Source organism: Notolepis coatsorum (genome assembly GCF_963971535.1).
Source record: "Notolepis coatsorum genome assembly, chromosome: 5".
NCBI classification, from domain to species: Eukaryota; Metazoa; Chordata; class Actinopteri; order Aulopiformes; family Paralepididae; genus Notolepis; species Notolepis coatsorum.
The window spans coordinates 83,500,519-83,513,803 of record NC_140169.1 but is presented as its reverse complement, the minus strand read 5'-3'; the positions used below and the strand labels follow the sequence as shown (position 1 = coordinate 83,513,803).

Here is a 13,285-nt window from a genome sequence, read left to right as displayed (position 1 = left end):
ATGATTCATCTAGTGTGGGTGATGGAGCAGTTTGTATCGAACACGTTAAAAAAACGCTGAAACTCACCGCAGCTTCCTGGAAGCGTTGGGCGATGAGCGTGGAGCAAAAATATTCCTATTATGGGATGTTGAAATATGCGATCCATCTCCAGGTTGTATAATAGTATATACGTCCAAATCATGTTGTTTATCGAGTTATTGGTAACTGATTGCTATCCATTGTGTCTAGCTCGAGTCCCGGGACTATTAGCGAGTGATCGGACCGAATTGGAATGAGCACCATGAGCTCTGCAGATATACCCTACTCCCTCAGCTAGCCCCTTTCAGGACTGCGATGCAAGCCAGGAGCTCGAATCGAATCAATGTTATAAGACATTGTTATCAGGAGCTATCTGTAGCTACTGCTAGCCAGCTAGATAACGTTAAGACAACGCCGCAGTGAACTATTTAGTTTACTGGGACATTTCATATAGAGCTAATGTTGGCTACCGAGCTAACGGAGGTATCATGCACTCGACTATTGCTGGAGCATTTGTTGATATCAGCAGCTATCAGTAGCTAGGCAGCTAGATAACGTTAGACAATGCATCATGTATTAAACTAAAAGTGAATAGTTGACTGGGTAATTTTGTTTAAACAGTAACGATAGCTAGGTAGCTAACGTTAGCTCACGGTCGCATGCACCAGACTAGTCAAGAGCAGACTGCCGGAGGCAATAGGAGCCTTTTGTTGACACGGGTGCGGGAGGGGCAGGAGGAGGAGGGGCTGTGCGCTGCAGCTCTGTGTGCTTGAGACCGAAGTCAGCGAGTGAGAACTCCGCTAAGAATTGGATCGTGTTTTTCGATAGTTTTTTTTCCACAATTGGCGAAAATAAAGCATCGGAATTCACCGATCTCATATTTATACTGAATATCGGCCGATACCGATCGCTGGCCGATCGATCGGGGCATCCCTAATTTACAGCAGCCAATAATCAATCAATAAACACGATCGATATTTGGAATGGCGATCAGGAATTGGAATAATCTTTTTGGAGAACATCTAATCTAAGGTAAGGAGTATGTTAGTTTTAGGATAATCAGAGCTGTTTTCACTGAGAACAGCGTGTCCCGTATGTGTATATATATGTGTGTGTGCTGTTGAGGAAATAAAATAATCGATTTCTCAGCTCGCTTCTATAGCGTGCATAAGTACACATATACTATCGATAATCTAGCTTTTATTTGAAAACGATTCATAAATAGGCCGACAAATGACAACGTGTTTAGTGTATTCGAGAATATTCCAATAAATGCAGTTTATGACGGAATCTTTCTATTTTCCTGAAATTTTCGAGAAAACGGTAGCTTTTCGGAATGCTATAAAAAGGATATGAACCGATAAAAAAAAAAAAAATCCGTTTCGACAATGTTGACTGCAAACAAGTCATTGATAAGCGACGGGCAGATTAGACACATAGCCATAATTTAAAACATAGATTATGCGTTTTTACCGCTATCATTGAAGTGGGTGGCGGCATTCAAGGGGGTAAAAAGGAAAACACGGCCGGCACTGAAAGTGTTAATTATGGGTTGGTCAGTTTACAAGGATCCTATTATCTGGATATTAAAAGCAGATCTCAAGAAACCCACAGTACATCAGCCGGTATATTATGAGTTTCCCCAGTCTACCTTGCTTTAATATAAATGTAACCTCTTAAAATTAGCTCAGGCAGGTCGCACGTCACAACACATTTACAGCCGTCTGTCGGTGTCACGCTGTGTTATTGTCTCTCAACCAACACATCAGTTGAAAGCTAAAATGGCCAGAGTGTCTTCTAGTTCTTGTCCTGTTCTATTTTTATCTGCTTTTGTAAAATATTTAACACTAGCAAGAAGGGACACTCTCCAAGGGATTAATAAAGTACCTATCTTATCTTTCTTAATTTATCCCAGGTTTGATGGTCCCAGAGGAAATTCCCCACGATTTGAACAGCCACAGCGCTTTGACAGACCCCCCAGATTTGACCAGCGTCCGCCATTTGGCCAGCGTCCGCCATTTAGCCAGCGTTCACAATTTGACCAGCCTCCGCCATTTGATCATCCTCCGCCATTTGATCATCCGCCGCCTTTTGATCATCCTCCGCCATTCAATCAGCCCCCAAGAGGAAACCAGCCTCGGTTTGGTCAGCCACCTAGATTTGAGCAGCCTCCAAGGCAACCTGGACCTCCATCTCGCTTTGGGCCCCTGCCACAACAAGGTCTCCAACCTAAGTCGGAACCAGATGTTAAACCACAACCAACCAAGCCTGATTTTAAACCTCCAGGGCAACTGCAAACTACAAATGATAACAAAGCAAAGTCTGGGAATATCACCAAAGAAGACATGTCAGATGACAACCTGAATGGAGATAATGGCTTTTTTGTTCAGAGTGAACCAATTCCTCAGACCTCCCAAACGGATGAAAAGCCTGCCATCACCAAATCTTCTGTAACGGATCCTTCCCCTGCGCCTCCAACAAACCTTAAAGCAGGTGGGGCAACAACAAATAACAACAATGACAAAGGACCAGGACCTGCTGGGCCCAAACCAGGACCTGCTGGGCCCAAACAAGGACCAGTACCTGCTGGACCCAAACAAGGACCAGTACCTGCTGGACCCAAACAAGGACCAGGCACTGCTGGACCCAAACAAGGACTAGGCACTGCTGGACCCAAACAAGGACCAGTACCTGCTGGACCCAAACAAGGACCAGTACCTGCTGGACCCAAACAAGGACCAGGCACTGCTGGACCCAAACAAGGACCAGTACCTGCTGGACCCAAACAAGGACCAGTACCTGCTGGACCCAAACAAGGACCAGGTCCCCAGCCAGGAGTAAGACCTCCCGGACCGCAGCCAGGAGTAAGACCTCCCGGACCGCAGCCAGGAGTTAGACCTCCCGGACCGCAGCCAGGAGTTAGACCTCCCGGACCGCAGCCAGGAGTTAGACCTCCCGGACCGGAGCCAGGAGTTAGACCTCCCGGACCGGAGCCAGGAGTAAGACCTCCCGGACCGGAGCCAGGAGTAAGACCTCCCGGACCGGAGCCAGGAGTAAGACCTCCCGGACCGGAGCCAGGAGTAAGACCTCCCGGACCGGAGCCAGGAGTAAGACCTCCCGGACCGGAGCCAGGAGTAAGACCTCCCGGACCCCAAGGGCCAAGATTTTCCGGACCCCCGCCAGGAGTAGGACCTCCTGGACCCCAAGGGCCAAGATTTTCCGGACCCCCGCCAGGAGTAGGACCTCCTGGACCCCAAGGGCCAAGATTTTCCGGACCCCCGCCAGGAGTAGGACCTCCTGGACCCCAAGGGCCAAGAGGTCCCGGACTCCAAGGGCCAAGAGGTCCTGGACTCCAAGGGCCAGGAGCTCCCGTACCCCAAGGGCCAAGAGGTCCCGGACCCCAAGGGCCAAGAGGTCCCGGACTCCAAGGGCCAAGAGGTCCCGGACTCCAAGGGCCAAGAGGTCCTGGACCCCAAGGGCCAAGAGGTCCCGGACCCCAAGGGCCAAGAGGTTCCGGACCCCAAGGGCCAAGAGGTCCAGGATTCCAAGGGCCAAGAGGTCCCGGATTCCAAGGCCCAAGAGGTCCCGAACCCCAGCAAGGACCAAGGCCAGAGCCCCCACCTGCAATGGCACTTGGCAGGGGAAGAGGCCAACCCCCGGAACCCTTCCGAGGTCGCGGACGTGGCCAAAGGGGGCGTGGAGATCACATGAATCCTAACATGAGCGGGAATGAGCAGAACCAGATGTCCTATGACTACATGCTGCCAGAAGAGGAAATGGTGTCACAAGAAGAGCGGATAGAGTACGAGTGGCAGGATCCTGCATATCAAGGTAATTAAAGGGAGAATGGTAGGGATGGGTACCTTTCACATTTGAACCGGTACCTGTGAATCGATACCGGTACCCAACGGTACCTTTTTTCTGTACTTTAGTCTAAAAAAAATGTATTTACCTACCGGTCGTGAAAAAAAATCCAAACTTCAAATAACTACAATTTCGACAGTTTTCGGCTTGCCATTGCTCCGACTGCTTTGTTGTTGAATCAAGTCAAATCCTAGGTAAGCATATATTGTGCGTGTGAACGTTGACATGAAAAGAAAAAAGGTAAAAGAAAAAAAGAATTGTAATTATTTTTTTCTCTTTCTCCGGTATCTCACTTGAATCGATACTCGGTAGTACAGACGTGTTTCGGTTCGGTACCTCAAAAGTACCGAATTCGGTACCCATCCCTAGAGAATGGATTGTCAACCGTTGTTATCAGGTCTTTGCATTTTTAGATGCAAAGTAGGATCTCTATGAATGGTGATGTCATTAACTCACATACTCACTGACGGTTAGCCACTCTGGCCCTAGTGGTGACACATAGGAAATGTCTTTTATGTAAAGCACTGGGAGAGGATTCCTCTACATGGGACCATAATCATGCCTGGAATTTATGGGAGTCAGTTTGCCTGAACATTTGACATTCAATTGTAAAATATCAAGATCCATCACATCAATTAGCTAGTTAGATAAACAAGTATTGAAGTTGGTTTGTTATGATTCAGTCAATAAAATATCTGCAGCCACCATAACACTTGTTATTTATCACCTGTTGCTGTCATACATTTCCAGTGTTATTCTCCCCTATCCGACAATCCCACTGGTCCCATGAATTTGTTTACATTTGAAGGCCTCTGCACTTCCTTGACCTCTCCTTGCTTTCTACTCCTAGACTCCTATGAGGAACCTGTTGTAGAAGAACCAGAGCAACCACCCCCTGAAGAAGAGGTGTGGGTACCAGAGGAACAGTACTTTCCAACAGAGGAAGAGCAATATCCAGTGGAGGAAGAGTATTATGAAGAGCCCATGAGAGGTGGGCCCCCTATTGATAGACATTGGGAAGAACCTGAATCAGCTGAGTACTGGGGGGATGAGGACCCATATTGGGGTGACAGGAGGCCTCCAATGCGAGGCATGAGACCCCCCTTCCCCCCTGGTCGAGGCGGCCCCCCACGGGGCCGACCTGGTTTCCCACATTGGGGTCGAGGACGCCCCTCTTACCCTCCACCTGGGGCCATGGACCGTGATACCTTGGGCCCAGATGGCATGGAAATGGAGCCAATGAGGCACCCTATGCACCATGACCATGACCCTCGTGGGCATTCTATGGATCCGGACAGGAGACGTCCGCCACCACCTCATGAAATAATGGATCAGATGGGGGAGCAAGTATACGATGAAGAAATGGAAGGAGAACCAGGGTGGCATCGCCCACCCAACCCCAGGCTCCCCCCTCCTCCGCATGAAATGATGGAGAGGGGAGGGATGAGGAGGCGCCCCATGGGCCACCCCCCAATGGGTCGGGGCATGGATAGAGGGATGCGGCGCCCACCTGGCTCTCATGAGTTTGAAGAGGGGTTCAGCGAGCCTTACGTCGAGGATTATGGCCACGGGGAGGATCGTCATGGCTGGCCACCATCACGGGGCTATCCTCCCGATTTTAAGCGTGATGAATATCAGTATGAGCCTGGGTGGGAGAGGGACCGCCCTCCTTTGCCTGAGAGAGACCGCTCTCCTTTGACTGACAGGAACCGGCCTCCTCTGCCTGAGAGGGACGGTCCTCCGCCTGAGAGGGACCGTTGTCCACTGCCTGAGAGGGATCATGGTCCTCTGCCAGAGAGGGATCTTCCTCTTCCTGAAAGGGACTACATTCCACGCATGCCACTACCGGAGCGCTTCAGAGAAGACCAATGGCTGGAAGAGAGGGAGAGAGGGCGCCCCTATCCGTATGAGGGGGAAGAAAGAGGAAGAGGAGAGGAGAGGAGAGGAGACCACAGGATACACGAGTACAGGGACGAGCCTCCATACAGACGAGAGGAGCCACCCTCTGAGTGGGACAGGCCTCCCAGATCTCCATCCCTACCCGAGAGAAATTATCCTCCAGATTTTGCAGATTGCAGGCCCCGTTATGATGATCGCCGTCTGGAACCAGCTTTGGATATTCCACCGCCCCCGGCGGCGCCAGAGAGTCCTGTCGACCCGGCAGGAGCAGCTGGGGCAGCCGTACTCGCGCTCTCTCATCGGCAGCACGAGATCATCTTGAAAGCTGCTCAAGAGCTTAAGTTGATAAGGTAACTTATTGAGATTTGAAGGGGACGCGTATCTTTTCAGCAATTGTATACAACTTACTTTAATCTGTTTTTTGTTTGCATAGAAACTAGTCTAGATTTTTTTTGGAATACCTTTTCCCTTTCACTTGTATTGATGGTCTATTAATTATTTCCTTTGCTGCCTGGCTACCCCACTTTTTTACAAACTGGGCAGTACATTAGGTAAGCAGTGTTCCTGGCTCCACAAAGCACAGCTAATTGATTAATCAAAAGTCATTCATCCTATTGAATCCCACTGTCTCACATTATCAAGGAGAAGCAATTTTGAACATCTTGTTTAGGCTTGTTAATCTGAAGACTTCAAACTCCAATTTAAAATACTGGATGTTTAAATGTCAAACGGTTGCCCTCAATAGAAAAGTCCGGTTTTTAACGGGCATTATAAGAAATAAGAGCTGATTTGTTGGGCTTTCCGGAACATCTGGCCTTAAGGGGAGACACTGCAGGTGAATAGGGTAAAAAAATTAACTAATAGATATCACAATGAAACTTCCCCAGTTGATTACTTATATTAAGACAAGACTTTTTTGTATTACAAGTTTTCTGAAATTGTATGTTTAAATATGCAAATGAGGCATGATCTACTTAAATATGCACTAATTTGCATATAATTCCAGGACAGAAATCTGAACATTGGATAAAGCCATTTTCAAAATTATAGTTTCATTTTGTTGACATATTAGAGCCAAAGGTTATTACAGAGGGGATTTTGGATATCTCTTTTTATCACTCCATAAATCAGAAAATACTCCATTCAGTCCATTTTTATGGTAAAATTCCATATTTCGCCATGTTTTTAGGAATAAAATGTGATATAAATCAGGGTATGAATGCGATATCAACAAACCCTTCTGTAAATACCTTCAGAACATAGATATGAATAGAACTGGAAAGTTTGGTGTATGTGAGTGCTACTGAAGTGGAGATTTCTGGCTCAGAGTATGAGGAAAAACTCTTAAAACTCATTTTTGGGAAAACGCCTTCAAAGTTCTGTATTGTAAAATGCCATACTTTTTTTTTTTTTTTTTTTTTTTTTTTGTATTTTAATTTTTTTTATTATTATTATTTTTAAACAAACATATAAACAAACATGACAACACACGATAAGATATACAAGCATTAATTGTCAGGGCACATCCAATGAGAAACCATTAGTAATAGACAACCTAAACGCATGCCTGATAACTGAATAATAATAATAATGATGTTATTGAACTGAACAGAACTACACACAGGCTACAAACAGTGTAGTACAGTGTAGTACCCCCTAATAGGCAAAACATATTTGAATAGATATCACTATGAAACTCTCCCAATTTGTTATGTACATATAAACTAAGAAAAAATATATTGCAAGTTTTCTGAAATTTATGTTTATATATGCAAATGAGGCACTTCCCCATTAAATATGTGCACATTTATGGATGCAATAAGGCAAAATGATGTAAAATAAACAACTAAATGTGTGTTATTGATGTTTTATTGTCACTAGTTTCATAGAAGACATGTTTAGGAAGCAAAATATAACAATCTCAAAATCAACAAAAAAAGTATATTTGACTATTCACCTGCAGTGTCTCGCCTTAATGGTAAGATTCATAAAACCATTGTGATGTCATTCAGTTTTCTTGTGTCCTCGAAATCCACCCCATAATGCAATGTACGCTGTGCACTATGGCAGTCACTCGCAGGCAACTAGCCTCTTGCATCTTGTACGTCTGTCGATGCAAACATTATGGTTTTTAAAACCAGCCTTAAGCGTAGACCACACATATTCAAGAAAGAAACGGGGGGGAGACATGAATCCATAAACACAAGACAAGGATTCAATGTCCCAGATGACATTGCTTTTGCATTACTTTTGTGCATATATCACTAGATTTATCAGCTTATAAAGCTTAAGCTACAAACTTAGGACTCTTCTGACAGCACAATATTGAGGATTTGCAGCGTCGCAAGTACCACCCCCTAAAGTTTCTGAACTTTGGAAAAATCCAACCCCCCTAGCAGGGGCATTTTGGGGGATAAAATTGGGTAAAATAATGCCCCATGAACTTCTGCTAAGACCCTGGTCCCCACGGTGGAGTTCCTCAAAAGGTCCTTAGTTTCCGGGGGAAAGTTCCTGTGGTGGAAATGTGTCATTAATATTTAACTTCTTTTACTTTGTTCTGCAGAGAACTCCAGGAGGGTAAGGGTCCTGGAACAGAAACGCAGCCTGCAGCACTTGAAATCACACCTGAGCTCTCTGCCGGGTTAATGGGATTGGAGATCCCTCTAGAAGTGAGGAATGCACTGAAGGTAAAAATCAACCAATAGCATTTTAAAGGTAGAATCTGTAATGCCGTCAAACCACAACCTCTAGGCCAGGGGTTTTCAAATTTTTTTATACCACGACCCCATTTTATTTAGGATTTCTTTTGGTTGTGAGCAGGACACGTTCGACAATGGAGATCGCCTAGAGCGAACTATTGGATATTATGAAAAAGACAAAATGGCTTTGTGAAGAAACAAGGTCATCTGTTTACCTTTGACCTGGCAATAATATAGGTTTCAAGCGAGCAGCCGTGAGATTTGCCCATACGCTGCACAAAACACACTATCTCACAATCTAGAAAACCAGCCTGGATTACTGTGAAACGGGGCGATGTATGGCGCACAAACAAAGGTATTGTGGTGGAAAATGTGTATATTGGGTTGTACAAGGGGGTTAAGTAAAAATGAGGACAGGAAAGGGGGTTTTGACATAAGTCAGATGGAGTGTGGGGAATGTGTATTTTGGATTAGAACAGTTTCAAGGTCTTCTGCCTGCCCTGCGAAGACAAACATGATAAGAGAGGAGAACCGGTCAACATGACGGGACAAACCTGGTGGGGTAAAGGTCACTGAGACCCCTGTAAATGTGGGGTGAGTTTCTGGGAAATTGGGCTTACTGGAATTATCATGTTTGTCATTTCGGGGCGGGGTCTGGGAAAGATATTACCTGTGAGCTAAGAAATGACTGAATGACTGAGAATGAAGAATCTTCTTTCAAACTGGTGCTAAAGCAATGTCCAAACATGAGACAATTCAAACTGATGTATAAGGAAATGATGTTCACAAGGTACAGGGATTAGGAAGGGACTTGATATTCACGGGTGTTTACATTTTATTTTATTTCTTTCATGTTTTACATATATAGTTTTTGTTTTTTTGTTTTGCATATATATATATATATATATATATTTTTTTTTATGTTTTAAAATAGTACACCATTTGAGTAGTGGAAAAGGGGTAGGATTAAATAAGTGTATACTTCTTCCTACTCCTTTTCGAACATGTAGATTGAGTTGTGTTTTGTTATTGTTTGTTTGTATTCATTGCATGTTCGAAATAAAGATTTCATATCAAATCAAATAAAAAAACTTCTGTTACTACTTATTCCTAAATAAAGTACCAGTCTATTAAATTGAAGACCAGTCTCCTCGTGTCAGTCCACACGCTCCATTCTCCTACAGTATGTAGAAATGAACAGTTTCGTCCCTGTTGGACTATAAATAGTGCCTGTCAATTAGCTATAATATAGATTAGAATATACGATGGGTCCGCAAACAACAAAGAAAATGGTCAACAACGCTGGCGCCAGGGAGTAACGATGGGAAAACAGCGTGGCAGTCGATGAGTTAAATGTAAGATCGATCTTGGGATTTTATGAATCGATAATCGCTAATTCAAATAAAGATCGATTCATAATCGGGAAATCGATTTTTTTTAACCCAGCCCTAATTTGTATGCTGGTGTAGGTATGGTGATATTTATTTTGTTTAAATAATTGACTTATAGCCTACTAGTTATGTCTCCCGTTGTATTTGTTTGCCATCTTGTGGACATAATGTGCAACAATATATATTTGATATTCTAATGTAATTTTTGGCCAATTTTGACAGCCCTAGTACACATTGACTCACAAAAGACCAGACGTGGGCGGTCGGGTAGCGCAGCGGACTAAGCGGCTGTCTACCACCGCAGAGACAGTGGAATCGAATCCAGCTGCGGTACCTCCGGCTTGGTCGACCATCCATATTGACACAATTGGCAGTGTCAGCGGGTGGGAAAGCCAGTGGGGTGGGTCCTGGTCGCGTGTATGCCTTCTACAACGCTGTTCCATTTCCGCGTTGCCGTTTTGCGCTCTGATTGGCAGAGCGCGCGCATGAGCCGCGACTTTACACTCTCGCGCTGCTAAGCGCCAGCGGGGCGATGCGGTGGTTTCTCCCCGGCTTCCGTGCGCCGTGCTGCCGCCGGCTTGACTCTGTCCAGCAGCAGCGGCCGTCTTCCGCCTGCGGTATCTCGTTCTTATTATTATCCATTTATCCCCCATTGTTCAGGTTGATATGGTCCCACAAACACCCGTTGGAGGAGTAGTGGAGGAGAAGAAGAGGAATATTTTTAAATAGCAACAATTATCAACTGGCTCGTGCTCGTCAGACCTGCAGCTGCTGTTATTGTATGGACCACCGCATCGCCCCGCTGGCGCTTCACAGCGCGAGAGTGTAAAGGGGGGCGTAATAGCATAGGTCAGTGGGCAATCGGAGGAACCCGGAAATGGAACAGCGTTGTAGAAGGCATACACCCGTCCTGGTCGTTGTAAACAGCGACACCTACAGTTCGGTCAGGGCGCCTGCACAGCGAGGGAAGGATCTGGGGGAGGTAGTGTGACCTTCCACGCGTTACACTCCCCCGGTGAGAGTCCGCGCTGCCAGGTGAAAAGAAGCGGTGGGCTGGCTACACATGTGTCGGAGGAAGCATGTGATAGTCTCCGCCCTCCCCGACCGACGGTAGGGGGTAGAGTGCGCAACGACCAGGAAGGGGATTGGGAATTGGCATAACGACTAACATTGGGATGGGAGAAAAACGAAAAAAGGAGGAAAAAAGATAATACAAAAAAAAACAGACGTGGCCTCCGCGATTATACATGCGCAGGATGTAGTGAGATGTGCATTTGGAGTACTGTGTGTCTCCCTCCGTTGATGATGGGGAGATACATGGCAAGTACACACAGCTGCCAGGTGGAAAACTATCTGGGTTGAGTCGGTTTTTCTCTTTATTTTTTTATTTTTTTTGTCCATGCGCAAAACTATCAAACTAAACTGTCACCTTCCCACGACCCCACTTTGAGTCGTGACCCGTAGTTTGAGAACCGCTGCTCTAGGCAAAAGAGCCCCACTTGGTATTGGGATTTTGTTACTTTTTGGCTTGCACTCATCTCGACGCGTGTGTTCGAGTTTAGTAACTTATTATACTGCGAATTTCTCCAGACCTCTTGGCAGAGCCTGAAGTGTGGCCAGGAGTAGAAACCCCTCACACATGCCAGCTGAAATCCAGCCCACGTGTCAAAACAACTTAAACAAAGCACAATCCCAAGCAGGGCTCTCTTGCCTAGATTGAGCGCCAGGTCTTATTCTGTCTATTTTTATACTCATTATATGTCTTCACTTAATGTCAGAAATCTATCTTAAACAATAGGAAATGTATTTTCCAGGAGGTTTTAATATCAATTCTCATGCTCATTTTATGCGTTAATTATGCCAATTTTATGCTCATTTTATGCCATATTTTGTGTCTACATCACTGCTGTGAAGCACTTTGGGCTGAAATTCTTGTATGAAAGGTGCTATACAAACACTGCATCAGTGCAATCGGACACACCTGCCGGCTGCCGGCGAAGCTGCCGGCGATGACAGCGCGGAGCGACAGAACAGAACTGCGTCTGCATTTGATCTCGTCTTGTCGATGGTGTAAAATGAATTGGGTATATTGTTAGTAAGTTAGCCATGTAATAAGCGGGATAATGTATAGCTATACTCGGTCATTGTCGCAAAATAATTGACCTTCACTACGTTTAGAACACCTCGGCGAGGCGCCTCTGTGTTCTAAACTCTGTGTCGGTCAATTATTTTGCGACAATGACCTCGTAGCTATACATTATCCCTTACTTATTATATATGGCAAAAGAAAAAGGGCCAATTTTTCCTTATTTTTGTGGCCAAGTGTAGACGGTAATCATTCGACCTGCAAAGAGGACTATTTAGACTCAACTAAATTACATGCTTATTCTGTAGCACAAACCTCACTTCCGTCTAATTTCTTGTGTGTGACACAAAATTGTGTGAAAAGCTACCTCAGTTGAAGACATTTTCCTTTCCTTTTATCCGCCCGAACTTCTCGGTATGCAAGTTTAAAATACTGAGCAGTTACCTCTCATGGCCACATAGGGCCGCCATTGTATTAGTTAAATAGCACTGGTTTGACATTTTGCATTCACAAATTGGACATTGTTTTATTTGTTTGTTTTTTTAACATTTTGATCAAAATATAATTTTGTATATTTGTGTCGTCTTTAGGGAATGGTTGCATCTGGGAAGACTTCTGCTACTGATCCAGGGGCCTGGGATACAAACCCAGCAGCCTCAAGTTACCAGACTCCCCCTTCTCCATCCACCGCTGCTTTGGTCCCGAATACTGTGGAGTATGGCCATGGTCATGGTAGGAAAATCAATGCAAAATAATAAAAAATGAAAGCCCCAATCGGAAACGATATTCTTTATATTCACATACATTCGTGGAAGAGTTTGATTTATAGATGGGAAATTTACTTCCTCAACCCATTGAAAATCAGAAAATGTCACTCCCCAGTTACTCATGTAAACAGCCACATACAGATTTAAAAAGTATAAATCAGATATAATTAAAATTGATCCAGTGTTGGTCCCTGTATCAAGACCTTGTTCAATCAGAAAATGATTGGTGGTGGGCCACCAATTTGTTACTTTTGTATTACAGATTGGGTCTTTAATAACTTTCCAATCATAGAAATTATAAGGTTTTATCTGTGTCCAAAGTAGTTTTCAGATATTGAACGGTGATGTTTTCACATCCTATAATTTGCAATTCTTACTTACGTACTTACGTCTTCACTTAAAATAAGCTAAAACTCTTTAGACCGATCTAACTTTTTTGTAGAGGTACATTAACACTTTGAGCGCCAGGGGTCGCTATGGGCATTGGGCCGTTGTGTGCCAGCACTCTGTTCAATGGGACTAAGTTCCGGTGTTTGCAGTGCTAAACCTATATTAAATAT

The 13,285-nt window shown here is 44.8% G+C and overlaps 1 protein-coding gene across 1 annotated transcript in view; it reads left to right on the top strand.

Moving 5' to 3' along the window:
• The window catches only part of ylpm1 (YLP motif containing 1), a 158,709-nt gene that overhangs the window by 16,915 nt on the left and 128,509 nt on the right, over positions 1–13,285 (top strand). Inside the window, exons 5-8 of the mRNA XM_084314157.1 lie at positions 1,935–3,850; positions 4,734–6,132; positions 8,346–8,469; positions 12,549–12,690. Coding sequence (XP_084170283.1) covers positions 1,935–3,850; positions 4,734–6,132; positions 8,346–8,469; positions 12,549–12,690 — 3,581 coding nt within the window. The remainder of the gene's footprint in view (positions 1–1,934; positions 3,851–4,733; positions 6,133–8,345; positions 8,470–12,548; positions 12,691–13,285) is intronic.